A 14,529-nucleotide genomic window follows, 5' to 3' on the forward strand; every position below is an offset into this window, starting at 1 on the left:
TACGTAAAACTGTTCCCCCCAACTCCAGCCCAGGTGGCTGGGGACTGGCTCCATTATCAGCTGGTGCTGTTGGGTGGCCTTTGTGAAATGGGGGGGCTGGGCCCACTTCAGTTCCCAACTCCCCTGACAAATTGGCTGTGACCACCTTCCTCATTAGCAGCCTCAGTCCATGGACCAGAGGCTGGCTCGCCGTGCTTCGGACTTGAAGCCCGTTGGTTGAGCAGTGGTGTGAATGGGCGCCTGTGTGTGTGTGCACGCCACTGGGAGTGTGCACGTGAGGCTCTGTGCATATGTATGCGTGCACCTGTGTACGTTTGTATGTGGGTCTGTGCGTGCATGCGTGTGTGTACAAGCCTGCACCACCCACGCCCTGCTGCACTGTCTGATGGTCCCTGGCTGGCTCATCCGGCTCCTGTAAGCAGTGGGAAGATGATGCCTAACAAACCAAGCATGGACGCAGCACCAGGGGCTGACAGGGGATCTGGGGTATCGGTTACTGCTGCATTCGACGCAGTGCTGCACAAGAGGCTCACCAGAGAGTCCAGTCATGGGTGAGCAGCTCTGGCAAGGATGTGCCTGGCCCAGCCATGGCAGGCAGTGGGCAGCTCCACAGGGGTTGGGCTTGGGTCTGATTTAGCTCATTCCACACGTCAGTGACCTGGAAGAAAGGAGCAGGCAGGACAGGGCTGCCGGGGAAGGGGGGGCGGAGTGAGCGCTAAGTGCCGGGGGCAGACAGGGGGCTCCCGGACACAGACATGCCCTGTGTGTCTCTTGAGCTGGGCACCTGTATCCGCCACTAACACCGAAGGCTCAGCATTGCTGTGGGTTTGGCCTCCTGAGAGGTGCTGTGGAAGCATAAGACTGTCGGTCTGTGCGTCTGTCAGTGCTACGCTCTGGGGAATGATGTCTCCACGGCTGCATTCCCCTGGCTCCAACTGAGAGGCAGCATAGCCCAATGGGCAGGGCATGGGCTGGGGGCTCCGGAGAACTGAGGTCTAATCCCCTCTCTGCTGCAGGAGGACCTCGGGCAAGTCTGTCGCCCCCTCCAAGCCTCTGTCTATTTAAATTGTCCGTTCTGGGTCTGAGCAGCACCGGGCACTGCAGGGCCTCTGGGTGCTACTGTAATACGTGTGCCAGCAGTTCTCAGTGGCTGTGGGCAGGCAGCACCCCAGGATCAAAGCTGAGCAGGAAGTACCAAGGCAGCTGTGATGTCTTGGGCCTGGCTGGCTCCTTGGGCAGGAGATTCCATTGCCCCAGCTGTTACCAGGTCATGGTCAATGCTGAGCAGAGCTGAGAATCCCAGCTAGGCCTGTAAGAGATCCCCTCCCTACCTTACGGCTGTGAAGTTGCTGGGGGTGGGGGGCGGTTATCCTCTCCAATTAGCAGCAAGTCTGTGGCCGAGGGTCAGCGATCCTCATGGACTGGTGCTGCTCCTGCAGTCTGGTTAATTATTCCACCGCTCATTAACTGTGCGGCTTTCTTGCTTTGTTAATTTGCTCACTGCCAGTGACTAGGTGCATGGCACATTGGCCACCAGATGACGTCCATTTAGTGCCCTGTGCTGTGTTGTCGTCGTCCCCACCTCTTCCCCCCGTGCAGGGCACTGCCTAGTGTCTGTGCTCCCTGGCTCAGCGAGCTAGAGCCATCTCCCTGCAGTGCCCCAGGGCTGGCTGGAGAGGGCACAGGCCAGCTTGCCAAACACCATGGGGGCGTGGTCCAAAGCACAGGGCCGATGCACCAGCCTGGGAAGCAAGACTTCAGTCAGACTTAGGCCCCATGCTGGCTCGGTGCAGAAAAGGCCCTGACCAGCCGTTGTCCCTCACCGAGGGCCGCCAACGCTGGAGATGCACAGCCCCTGACTTGTGTCAGAGGCTGGGCCCTTCCAGACGCGTTGTGTCAGGACAATTCAGTGCTGGAGCCCCGAGATGGGACACGATGGAAGTGAGCTGTGGGAGTCAGAGGTGGCTGGGAGCTGGGGAGCAGGCTGAGCCTGCTAGGAGCCCACTTGCCCCCTGGCTCCCCATTGCAGCCCTGCAGGCCCTAGGCCACGTGTGACATACCACGGACCACACCCAGCTCCCACGTCAGCCAGCCACTGAGTCCTGTTGCAGAATGGGGACGGTGACCGGGATTTGGATTGGGCAGAGCTCAAGCACTTGTGATTTTCAAGAGCGGACCCTGAGTAGGGAGGCCTCCAGTTTCTCTGAGCCCAGCGTGAGCTGTCTGATTTTTCTGAGGCACTGTGTGTGTGTGCGTGTACACACACGTGTGTGGGGGGACTCCAGTTGTGGTCACCGGGGACCCAAGGGTGATTGCCCCAGACCCCAAGCCCTGGACTCAGCCTTGGCCTGGGTCCATTCGTGCTGATCACACGAGGAGGAAAGCTTTGGGGTGGGGGTCGATTTGCTTTTTGCTTTTCAGCAAGCCCAGGCAGGCTGCGTGCACTCAGAGCGTGACTCATCCAGACACAGCGACGGGGGGGGGAAACCTGGAGGCTCGGGAGTGCTGCGGATAATGCGTTTGGGTTTGGTTTTGATTTCCTCTCGCAGCGCGTCGGCTGGGAAGATTGCCTAAGGCAGGGGGGTTCTGGGGACTGGCGATCAAGTGCCTGGAGCTGACTCATTGTATTCCAAGGGCGCCTCTGCAAAGCTGCAGGTAAATTGGAGAAGTGAGAATGCACCATATGCCAGGGAAGGTTAATTTTAGACAGCTGCTGCTGGTGCCTGTGTGTAAGCGTGTGTGTGGGGTGATTATTTCTCTCTTTCGCAGTTGTTCCCTGCTTCTCCGCCACCGCTGGCTGCTCTGCCCCGGCAGGTCCCAGTTTAATAATGTGCAGCAGCGAACTGGGGCAAATCCAGGTGTTGCCTCCAGATGTGGCTGCGCTTTTGTTGGCTGAGATGCAGCCAGACAGAGGAAGAAAAGGGGCCGGGCAATTACCTGGCCTGCTGGCTTTTCTCTGCTGTGGGCCACCAGTGCCACCTACTGCCCAGGCCCAGCCTGTGGCCAACCCGTCCCTAGCAGGCCCTGCGGTTCAAAGGCCGAATTCCTGCCTCCCCAGGTTCAGATCTGTGCTGGTGTGATCCCACTGAAGTAAGTGGATGAATTCGGGCTCGGGGGGAATAGGAGAGGCATGGTGCCTCTGTTTGGTGAATACTTCGAGCCAGGTGAGAGCCTGCAGTGCTCCTGCTTGAGAGTGAGGGGAGGCAGGTGTCGGTCCCGAGGGCTCTCGAGAAGTTTCTGTATCTAGAATATTTGAATAAAGAGGAGGGGTCCCATGCAATGCCCCACAACCACGAGTTCTTGGCAGGGACTGAACCGGTGCTAAAAACAGGGCCTCCAGCACTTTAGCAGAAGGAGAGACTCTATTAGCCGCTCCCAGTAGTAGGCTGTAATCCTCATAGGAGGACCAGCCTCTAAGGGGTGACCAGCAATGAGCATAGAACCAGTGGGTTACACTGGCTTTGCCTTTCTCTGGATAAGGGTTGGCGCAGGGTGGGGGGTATTTGATGCGGTCTGATTGCTCTTCAGGGAGGTGCTGGGGGCTCTTTGCTGGGTTCCTGTGGGACCAGACATTTAGCCTGACCCCTCCCCATGGCAAGGTATTGGGGACCCCTCCCTCCATTCAGCCCTGACATTTGAATCCAGTGGTTGCCTGCTGCCCCTGACCTGGCAGTCCTGCAAACCTGAGCTGGCTGGCTGAGGTTGGTGGGGCCGGACGGTGAGATCTATGCACCGGTGATGAGGGCAGCTCACAGCTTAGGAAAGGGAAAACCTTCGAACTCCCCTCTCTGTCTGGGCTCCTGGGGCCTCGGAGGGCAGAGCCGGAGCATTTCCTGCTCAGATTGCACCAGCAGCCGGCAGGGCACATGCCCCAGATGTGATGGCAAAGATGGCGTGGGATGAGGTGAGTTGTAAAGGCTTGAGGTAGTAGTGCTGATTGTCATGGGCACACATCACCAATATACGTGCAAACTCCCATTCACAAACATATGCACACACCCTCCCTCTACTCCCCCGCATGGCAGTACACAAACACACACACACACTTACCCTGGTGCACACTCCGCAAGCCACTGGCAGCCACTGGCCCCACCACGTGGTTCAAAGGAAGTGACATGCAGCCACCTATTTCCAAGGAGTGCCGCGCCTCCCGCACCGTCCAGACAAGACTGTTGTGGATCGGTTCTGAGCCCGTCTCAGTCTCCGGTGACTGGGTTGCAGCGAGAGCTTAGCGGGGTCTTGGCCATGTAATTCCCAGTGTAACAAACGCTCAATGGGTGCCATTTCCCCCCAGGTTCTCCCCCAGCCCTTGGCTCACAGCAATCCAGGGTGCCCGTTTGCGTGTCGGGACGCAGCTCCACATCCTGGATTGTTGATGCTCAGCTTCCCCGGTGCTCAATCAACTTGTGCCTCCAGCTTCGATTTCCCATTGGCTAACAGGCAATTTGACCAGCTGGCCCAGGCCCTGGCAGCGCCTCCCCCAGTGGAGACCACTCCGGCCTCATCTCGTTGGCCAGCCCTCGCGTGCAAGTGGCAGGTGTTGGCAGAACTCCACATTGTCCCTCGCTGGCAGCACCACTTGGGAACCTTCTGCTGAGGAAGAGGAATTCCCCTGTGGTTGGGCTGGGAATCAGGAGAGCTGGGGTCGGTTTCTGGCTCTGCCACAGAACCCTCGGTCAAGTCACTGGGCCTTGCTCCAGGTGTGAAACGGGATAATAATCCTTCCTTCGTCCCAGACATCAGGGGCTGGGTTCCCCAGTCTGCTGAGTGAACCTGCACTGGCTGGCAGTTGCCATTGGGAAATTCTGGTAGAAGTGGCTCTTCTGGAACCCCCATAGGGAGGAGGGGGTGTGTGGCGGGGAGAGAACCCTTTATCCGTGGCATAAATTAAATCTGTCCCCTGCAGGACGATCTGGTGGGACAGAGTTTGGGGAGCACTGGAATGGAAACATCCTCCAGGATCAATCTCTGCCTCTCAGTTCTGCTTCTGTCTTTGGCTCTCTGGTCATTCATTCCTGTGCAACCGAGTCCTTAGTGCCTGAGGGATCTGTCGGGAATGCTGGCTGCACAGACCCCTTTTGATCAGCTCTAGGAAGGATATTTCCTCCCCTCCCCTCCTGTTCTCCTTACTCCAACCATCCTGGAGTGTTGAGGGGGGCCCTGGTGTGGAGGGTGGGAGTGCTTAGACAGTGACAGTGCTTAGAGTGGCAGGATGAGGGATGCTGCAAAATAAGAGGTTGTATTTGCAACATTAAGTGACACCCGACAAATGTCTAACCTGGGAACTGAAGGAACTGGGACATTCCTTGATTGGCTGGGGTCATTATGTTCAAGCAATTTCCAGATCATCATTTCAATTTGTTTAATTCCTTCCCTGATTGTTCTGCTCTGAGTAATTCCCCTGCCATCATGCTGCATGTAATGGGCCATTACAGAGCCTTCCCCAGGAGGCTGGTGTACACTTCCACAATCACTGGGTGGCTGCGTGGAACAGGATTACACTCCGGGAGCTGGCCCCAGAAGTCAGAAAGCAGCCAGTGAGATGAGCCCTGTGTGCATTCTCCCCCGGCGCAGCACCAGGAACCCCCAAAGCTGTGCAATAGTAACCATAAACATTCCTGAGCTCTGCAGACAGAGGAAGAGGGCTCTGCCATGAGCCACATTTGGAGCCCTTTCTTTGCAGCTGTAAGCACTAGAGACCATTAAGGGGTTGTAAAATTAAATTTGACTTCGACTTAAAGTGATGGGCCAAAGCACTGGAAAGACAATCTAGCTGCTCATAAACCACCCGCCCTGGCTCTGTCTGACACCTGCCGTCATGATCACAAACATGTTTAGGAAAAACTGCCCCGGTGCCTGTTTAATGCGGAGCAAAAATGTTTCCATTTTTCCCCACTTTGTTCCTCCAAAATGTCCCATGTGTCTGGTCACCCAGGCTGGGATTGGCTGCTCAGGGCGAGGACAGGGCACAGGAAGAAATGCACCGGCTTCCCCGGGATTTCTCCCTTCTTGTTCACCTTCTGTGGGATTGCATCCGCCCGCACACACCGCACGCCTGGGGTCTCGGTCGTGCACGCGCAGCGAGCTGTGCTCAGACACTTTCCAGCGCGTGGCGGGCACGGGCGCCAGGGGCCCCTCCACTCACAGGCGGAGAGGCCTTGCGGTAGCTGCATTTCGCAAGGCGCTTTCTGGCGGGCAGGGAGTTGCGCAGCTTGGGGCTGACGGTGAAACGCTTCCAGGGCAACGTTTGCAGCCTTCAGCCAGAGGCCGCTTTCTCACGACACTCGCGTCCTCCTCTTGCATCCAGTCTGCTCCGGCCCTGGCCCGGTTCGGTGAGCTTTCCAGGCGTGGCAGCGTCTTGTCACCTTCTTCTGCGCGCCGGGGGAGCAGCATTACCCCCATTTAAGTCAGGGACACAGGCTGGTTCAAGCCAGAAGTGGGAAGTCGGGACTGCTGAAGACCACCCTTTGCTGCTCTAAGCACCAGTCCACACTCCATCCCAAAGGCAGGCACAGAACCCAGGAGTCCTGGCACCAAGCCCCCCCACACACACACGCCCTTTAATAGCTTTCTCACAGTGGCGTCCTGGAGGCAATGAAATGGTCCTGGAGGATTCGCATATGACATTGAGGGTCCCCTGCAGGGCTTAGTTTGCGCCAGGGCCTGCCAGGGCTGAGCCCCGGCACCTTTGGGCTTGGCGGTTCGCGGCCCCCCGGCACCTCTGGGTTTGCTGCATGTTATGAAAGCAAAAAAATTCCGTGGCCCAGCACCTCTTTCGTTACAAAGTCAGCTGGGTCCCGGCTTGCTCCGGCTGCGCTAGGGACAGCCTGGTACTAGGTGAGCTGTGAGCGGTCTAATGCCTAAAGCGGGGGCGGTGACCCGGGAGTCTCGGGTTCTCCGCCCACCTCTGACAGCCTGGCCCTTTTGGCCGGGGTAGGAGGACTGAGAGCCAGGACGCCTGGGTTCCTTTGCTAGCCTTGACAGGGGAGTGGGCACTGGGACGGCCCGGAGGGGGCTTGGAGTCCTGTGTGCTCCAAACTAGCTGCGTGACCGTGGCGGAGTCACCGGCCGCCCCCTCCCAGCGGGAAGGCAGGGTTGGAGCCCCCCATCCGGAGGCGGGGACAGAGGGGCCCGAACCGGCGCAGCGCTCCCCACGGGGCTGTGTCTCTTTAAGAGTCCCCGGCAGCCCCAGGAAGCAGTTCAGGGCTTCCTGAGCAGCCCCGCCCCGGCCGGCGTGCGCCTCCCTCCGGTAGCCGGCCCATTTCCCCGGGGCGCACGGCGAGGGCGCAGCCTGCAGCGCGCTCGGGAGCCGGGGTAGGTCCGCGGGAGGCCAGGGGGCGCTTCCTTCTCTAATCCCGGGTTCTGCCTTGGAGCTGGGCGGGGGGCTTTGGTGACCCCCTGAGCGCTGAGCTGGGACGGGGGCGCACAGCGTCTGAGGCCAGAGACCATTGGGGTCAGCTCCTCCTGGGGCCCCAGCCTTTCCCCCAGAGCTAGGGTGAGGAGACAGCAAATGTGAAAAATCGGGATGGGGGTGGGGGGTAATAGAAGCCTATATAAGAAAAAGACTCCAAAATCGGGACTGTCCCTGTAAAATCGGGACATCTGGTCACCCTACCCGGAGCTGATCTTTTAGGAAAACATCCCGTGCGATTTAAGCATTGGCCGTGATGGAGAATGCAGCCCCCCGCCCTTGGTAAATTCCACTGGTTAATTTACTGCCCGCCCCCTTAGCCGCCTGCGGCTATGTCTACACTATCACTTTTGTCAATCGGGGTGTGAATAAACACCCCCGAGGGACGTACGTTTCACCGACAGACACGCCCGAGTGGGCAGCGCAATGTAGGCGGGAGACGCTGTCCTGTGGATGTAGCTGGGGCCGCTCATTGGGGTGGTTTAATGTAAGTGGAGCCCTCTCCCACCGCCAGGGAGCGGCTACATGGGAGACCTCACAGCGATGGAGCTGTAAGGTCTGTAGTGGAGACATATCTTGCTTCAACTTCCCGCCCTTTTTTCCTGTGTTAGATCTTTCCCTGCTAGACTGAAGAGCCCCTTATTAAATGTTTGTTCCTCAGGTAGATAATGACACACTGGGACCAACACCCCCCTTCACCTTCTCTGTTAAGCTAAATAGACTGAGCTCCAGTGGAGTCTATCGCTCTAAGGCAGGTTTTCTAACCCTTTAATCTCTCTTGTGACTCTTCTCTGAGCCCTCTCCAATGTGTCACTATCCTTCCTGAATTTGTGGGCACCGGAACTGGACACAGGATTCCAGCCCTGGTTGCACCAGCACCAAATACAGAGACAAAAATATCCTCTCTCCTCCTACTCCAGAGTCCCCTGTTTGTGTATCCCAGGATCGCATTCGCTCTTATACCCACAGTGGCAGGGCAGGAATCCGTGTTCAGCTGACTATTCACCATGACCCTCAGATCTTTTTCAGCATCCTTGCTTCCCGGGATAGACTCCCGCCCCCCCTTAGGCTTGTTATTGATTTTACGCAGAAGGGCTCAGAGGCTGCGGTGGATAAAACCCAAGTACGTGATGCTAAACCCCTGGGGACGCTCTCAGCATGGCTGCGCTAGGAGCTGGCATTTTCCAGTTTTGGTCTGAGCCTGAAAGTGGATTTTTTTGGGGGGGGCGGGGGATTATTAGGGTACATTACATTGGTGCCCAGAGGTGCCAACTAAGAGAGAGCGTGGGGGTGGGGGGAGGTAGGTATGGAAAAGATCGTTCCAGCATTTTATTGAGTTCATTGAGTTAAATGAACACCGGGATGGAAATCCTCCAGTTCTCTGCTTGGCGGAAATAGCTGGGCGGTGTTTTGTGCATGGATTGTTAATGTTCTCAGGGTGATTTCTTTGCCCGAGAGGTGCCGGGTTTTCAGCCTCTGTTTGTTTTCGTGCTGCCTCCTCTTGTTTGCACGCAGTCCGTGATTAACTGTTTTGTTTGGGTGATGTTTTAATCTTATTTCTGTTTGGGGGTTGCAGATGGTGGGTTGGATCAAAATAGGATCTAGGCAAGTGCTTCACATGGGCCCCAATCTCTGCAGGTGGGCTCCTGTACCTGCTTGCAGCCCCACTGACTTCAGGTTCTGCCCTGTGCAGGACTGGGGTCGTGGTACTGACCCAGGGTGGGGCAGCCTCTGCAGTGACCCACACGGTACCGCACATCGTTCCCGACCCCCCAGCCAAGGCACGGCTGGCTGGCTAAGGCTACTGTGTGCATAGTGCTACCTGTCTCCTGGAGACTCTGCAACTGATTCTGGGGAGTGTTTCCTTCATTTCAGGACCCGGGTTCTGTGACGTTACCAGAGCAGCAAACAGAGCAGGGCAGAGAACGGATTCTCTTTCCCGTCTGAACCCCGCAACTCTGCTGCGGCCCCATTATCAGGCGCCCCTCCATCGCAGGCTGCACCTAGGTGCTTTGGCACCGAACCTCATCAGTGGCGTGTGCTGGAGAGGAGCGATACTTCCAGCAGCGCCATGCCCACGGCACCCTTGATCTGCAGTGAGACTGTGAGCAGGTGAGTTTTCCTTTCTGCCTCCCGAAGAACCCACTGCCCTGAATTTTTCCATGCTGTAGTGAACTTGTCCTTGGTGGACGAGTCAGAGTAGGGGGGGGGCGCGGGAAGGTAAATCCCGCCAGCCTCTGAGAAAGTGAACTCTCGGGGGGCTGGTTTCCCCTGGTGTACCTGTCAGCCCTGGGTCAGAGCACTCACGGATTATGGCTTATTTGTTAATGCCAGCAGCTGGCTACGCTCTCCACACACAGATCTGAAGCCCAGAGGAGCTAAAGGACTTGGAGAGGCTCTTGTTGTTACCACCTGGTGGCTCTCTGCTGCTCTGAGTGAACCAAGCTTGATGGCTCTCAGCCTCGTTCCTGCTCAGCGAATGCTCCTGAAGCCGCTTGTTATCGGGGTCGGCAGAGACGGGTGGCTCCTGAACTCCCCTTCCCGCCCTCGGAGGGGCTCTGAAGGGTCCGTGTTGTGGGGGACGGGGGTCCGGGGCAGCTTGTTCTGCTGTCAGCATTGCACCTGCTCTGTGGGATTCAGGCTCTGGGGCTGCGTAGTTGGCACCTTTCCCAAACACCTGGCTCCATCCCAGAGGGGTTTGTTCTGCCTGGTCTTGTTGGTGCAGAGCCCGTTGTTCTAGACGGTCTCCTGAGAAGCTTGGCCTTGTGTCTGTGGATACCAGGGCTCACCGTGGGAGTGGGGCGCTCTCTGTACTGGGCATCAGAGCCCCGTCCCCTAGCATCACCCCTCGCGAGTCTGGTTTCTGTCCCTGCAGAGTGAGCTCCGTGCTCAACCGGGACACCAAGCAGTTCGGGAAGAAGCACATGTTCGACGCGAGCGAGGAGACCTGCTGGAACTCGGACCAGGTGAGCTGCACGGATGACCCCCTGTGCTTGCTCTGTCAGGGCAACCATGGGAAATGGAGTGACGGCACGTCCCCCCGCTGGAGCAGACGTCCCGTCTGAGAATCAGGGAAGGGAGTTCTACCGGCCCAGCTTACGTGGGGGCTATTGCTGAGCACGGAATGGCTGCCAGGCTTGCCTCCCCGGGCTCTGCCGCTGTGGCATTGCTGTCTTAAGCACTCCACTGCGCTGGGTACATGCTGTACTGCGCTCTGCTGTGCCCTAGCTCTGCCCCGGGGACTAACCATGGCGGGGGGCACTTTAACCGGTGCTCACTCCCACCTTTATGGGCCTTACAGGGCTCCCTGCGGAATCCGCCCGTGCTGGGTGTAACAGGGTGGCCCCTATGGAAGCTGACTGTAACCTGTGCTCCCATTTCATTCCTGGCTCCAGGGCTCCTCCCAGTGGGTGATGCTGGAATTTCCACAGACTGTCAAGGTGTCCCAACTCCAGATTCAGTTCCAGGGTGGATTTGCAAGCCAGCTGTGTACACTGGAAGGTAAAGAGCCTCCCCCGCTGGGGAACAACGTGTGGCATTCTGTGCCATTCATCATGTCGATTGCAGGGTCACTCATCTTTCAGGAATTGGAAGGGCTCTAATTACAGGATAGAGGCAGACTGGGGCTCAGACAATGTTCTACTGATGCTGCGGTCATGCCAGATGAACTGAACAACAACTAATCCAGAGAAAGATCTGTGGCCGATGCACTATAATTATTTTCTGTTGTGAATGCACTTTTCTGGTGCCTTTCATGTGAAAGCACCTTCCCAAAGAGTCTGCGACACACTGGATCGCAAATCCACAGCACGGCGTGTTCACTTCTGCAGCTCAGTTCCTGGCAGTATATCCAGATGCAGAGGATTGCATTGAACTAGATGTTACAGTATCGACTGTATTTAATTCAGCGTACATCTCTGTGTGGAATGTCTTTCCCCAGTGCTGGTGTGTGGGAGAACTTTGGTTCAATTTTTGAATTCACAGGGCTAGGCTGGTTGCATTTTATAACCAGGAAAACAGAAGCAACTTGTCTAGGCAAGAGTAATGAGGGCTATACGGGTACCTGGACAGATAGCACTGGAGAGATTAAGTGGCAGAACGAGGACTGAAACCCAGTTCTTGGCCTGACCCCCAGTCCTGAACTAAAGCTATAGGGGTGGGATTTTTCAGAAGCACCAAAGACACTTGGACATCCAGTTCCCAGCGTAGATCCAGTGATCATGCTAATCTAACTCTGCAACCAGCACAGACATTTCCATCCTCTCCTCTTGCTTCTTAGGTGGCAGAAAAGGTGAAGAACTTGTGAAGATATCAGACTTCTACCCTGAAGACATCAATGCCCTGCAGATATCCTTTCATTCTCACTGGGGGCTAGGTCTTCTAAGCGTATGCACCACGTGTCACAGGTGGCATGTGACCAGGATTCGTCACCAGATTTGGTCTGTTAGTCGGATCGTTAGCGTCCCTGGCTAGGGCAATGTGAATCCTGATCCCTGGGAACCCCTGGGGGCTAGGTTAGAATGGCTCTTCCATAGAAGAAAGCACCACTGTCATCACTTGGTCTGACTTCCTGTGTGGCACAGGCCACAAGACTTGGAGAATCTACCGCAGCCCTGCGGGAGTTATTTCAATGCTGCACAACGTCAATAGGGCAGGGTCTGTCTAACACGGGCCTGGCGAGAGGCAGGTGGCCTTAAATCTGTTGGAGCAGTTGCTGGATGGAATCCTTGCACTCTGTGCAGTGTGCAGGAGGGTAGCAGGGAAGCTGGGGGATGTGAAGTGAACCCCAGTTTTGGTGAGAATATAGCGCGTGCCCTAGCTCCCTACCTGCATTGATTGGGTTGTGCTGGGTGAGTGACTCTCTTGCTGTACTGGAAGTTGTGTGTGTGTCATGTACCCCATTGCCCTTGTTTCTTCCTTTACTGCTCCATCCACAGCTTCAGGACAGAAGAAACAATGCTGGATAAATTGAAAATCACCTTTGAGAACAGCACGGATTTCTTTGGGAGAATCATCGTGTATCACCTCAGCGTCCTCGGGGAAAAGCTCTAACTTGGGACAGGAATGGCAGAACTGCAGCTCATCACCCCGAATGGATTTGTTCCCCTGGTGTTTGATCAGCCGGCACTCTGCCTTCCCACCCTGTCCAATAGGGCCCAGTGGCATGAACTGGCACGAGGTGGCATATTTGCCTTGGCAGACAGCGCCTCTTATGAGGGAGGAGAGATGCCAGACTTGTTCTGCAATTGAAATGTAGCCACTTGGAAGTAAACCAGGGAACGCTCAGACAGAAAACAGCGCTGGGCATTAACAGAACAAGGCTGAGATCCTGCCCTCTCCCCACCCAGCTGCGGCCTCTCAGCGGGATCTAAAGCCCCTGGGCGCACACCGTGGTGCTCATGGGCTGCCAGAATAGTGCAGACCAGTGCATGACAATCCACATGCTGTAATCTAGTGGCTTATCACGTGATGAAGCTCATGTTTAATGGCTGAATAAATGCTTCCCGCCTCCCGGACCACACTGGATTTGGGGCAAGCGAGTGGTTCTGTTCTGTAGAGATTAAACTAATCACATACTGAATTTGGAAACTGCCTCCTTCCCCCCAGCTCGGGCCCACTCTGCCCGTCCAGTGGGGTCACAGAGGTGGCAGCTCCAGGCTTTGTTCAGGAAGTGGTGTTGAAGAGCTGGGAAGTGGATGTTCCCCCAGGAACACCTGCTTCCTCAGGGTTCCTGCTCTCAGGGTGCAGCCCATGCAGCCTGGTGAGTTTCAGACCCTTGTCAGGCGTGAGAATTCCACTCTGCTCTTTCCTGGTAGGGTGAGGGCTCAGCTGCTCCAGCAAACTGATCAGCCTTTGGCCCAGGTGGGGAGGGTGGCAGGTGCCAGGGGACAGCTGGGATCATGCACTCAAGGGCTTTCAGAGAGAGTGGGGATAATCCTGCTCCTATAGGAAAGAGAACTAAGAAATATCACGGGGCTGCTTCCTACATGGTAGGACTAATGGCACCTGTCATGGCTCGCCTCAAGCCTCTAACACTCAGCTGTGATGGAGAATGGGGCTAGCTGCCCTCATCTCTGCAGGGGGCGAGATAAGACTAGCAGTAAATTTACCAGAGGGCCTGTGCCCAGTTGTCCAAAATATCATGAGTACTTCCATAAAAACACAATCAGCCACCATTCAACTCTCTCCAGGCCTTTTACTCGTGGGGAATGGCATATGGGGGAAACAATGCCACTGAGCCCAATGATCAAGGCTGCCTGCCCCAGAGCGTCCTGTGTCAGCATTGGGGCAATGCACGATCTGCTGAATGCCTGCAGTACCTCAGCCCATCTGCATGCAGCCTCTGTGCTGTTTGGTAAAGGGCCCGAGCAACAATGAGTGTAAGTAGCAGAAGATTCCCCCGTTGGGGTTTTTTTTTTTTCTTTTGGGCGGGGGAGGAGGGGTCCTGATTCTGGTACTGAGCCCAGCCCCCATCACAGAGGCCAGATTCCCTTAGAGCTCGTTTCTAATCGAAATCCATTTATACCAATCACCCTAAGCCAACCCGTTCCCACTTAGGACACTCTCCAGTTCTCTCTCTGAAATGGGTCGTTTCTGTTATTTTGTTTTTAAACACGACGACAATCCCATTTCTCTAAAGCCGCTCTCCCCAAAGCCTCATCGTGTAACTTCAGCACTCGCAGGAAAAGCGATAAACAAGCCACCACAACCAGGTAGATTAGCCGGGTTCTGGTTCGTTTGGTTTTGCCGTTATTCGACACTGTAGTCCCTTGGTTAAGTGAGGCAGCGTGCTAGTTATGTGCAAGAAGCTTTCCTGTCTAATACAAGTTAGGTTTCTTTGGGTTCAAAGCTAATGGCTTTGCATATAAGTCAGGTGGTTTTTCTTCTAACTGAAGTCCTGGCTTCAACTGCAGCTGGCAGAGGGTGGCGTTGCACACAAGCATGGACCAGGCCATGGCTACCTATTGACGCGTCTACAGCACCTTCAACGGTCTCATGCCACTTATGTGATGCAGGGGCTGGTGCAGATGGGCTGGGGGAGGTTTCCTCGCAGCAATGGACACTGAAGGAGAAAATGCGGGAGCTCAGCTTGGACCATGTGGACTTCAACGCTGGTG

General features: G+C 56.1%; 1 protein-coding gene across 2 annotated transcripts; it reads left to right on the forward strand.

The window, feature by feature from the left end:
* The first annotated feature begins 2,636 nt into the window (after positions 1–2,636).
* NR2C2AP (nuclear receptor 2C2 associated protein) lies at positions 2,637–12,937 on the forward strand. 2 transcript variants are annotated; one of them, XM_084614885.1, is made up of 6 exons: positions 2,637–2,655; positions 9,287–9,523; positions 10,287–10,377; positions 10,807–10,912; positions 11,691–11,758; positions 12,347–12,937. In XM_084614885.1, the coding sequence occupies exons 2-6, from the start codon at positions 9,483–9,485 to the stop codon at positions 12,461–12,463; spliced, it is 423 nt and encodes a 140-aa protein (XP_084471011.1). In that variant the 5' UTR covers positions 2,637–2,655; positions 9,287–9,482; the 3' UTR covers positions 12,464–12,937. The 2 variants fall into 2 exon arrangements, with proteins under 2 accessions (XP_084471011.1, XP_084471010.1); XM_084614884.1 differs by lacking the exon at positions 2,637–2,655 and adding an exon at positions 6,970–7,314.
* The last annotated feature ends 1,592 nt before the right edge of the window (positions 12,938–14,529 follow it).

The sequence above is a fragment of the Lepidochelys olivacea genome (genome assembly GCF_965140295.1).
Source record: "Lepidochelys olivacea isolate rLepOli2 genome assembly, chromosome: 25".
NCBI lineage: Eukaryota > Metazoa > Chordata > Testudines > Cheloniidae > Lepidochelys > Lepidochelys olivacea.

Bases quoted from the DNA above. Each gene is read 5' to 3' on its own strand.
- NR2C2AP (XM_084614885.1), top strand. From the start codon at position 9,483: ATGCCCACGGCACCCTTGATCTGCAGTGAGACTGTGAGCAG. The intron at 10,913-11,690 runs GTAAAGAGCCTC...CTTGCTTCTTAG, and splicing joins CCAGCTGTGTACACTGGAAG to GTGGCAGAAAAGGTGAAGAA. The intron at 11,759-12,346 runs ATATCCTTTCAT...TGCTCCATCCAC, and splicing joins AAGACATCAATGCCCTGCAG to AGCTTCAGGACAGAAGAAAC.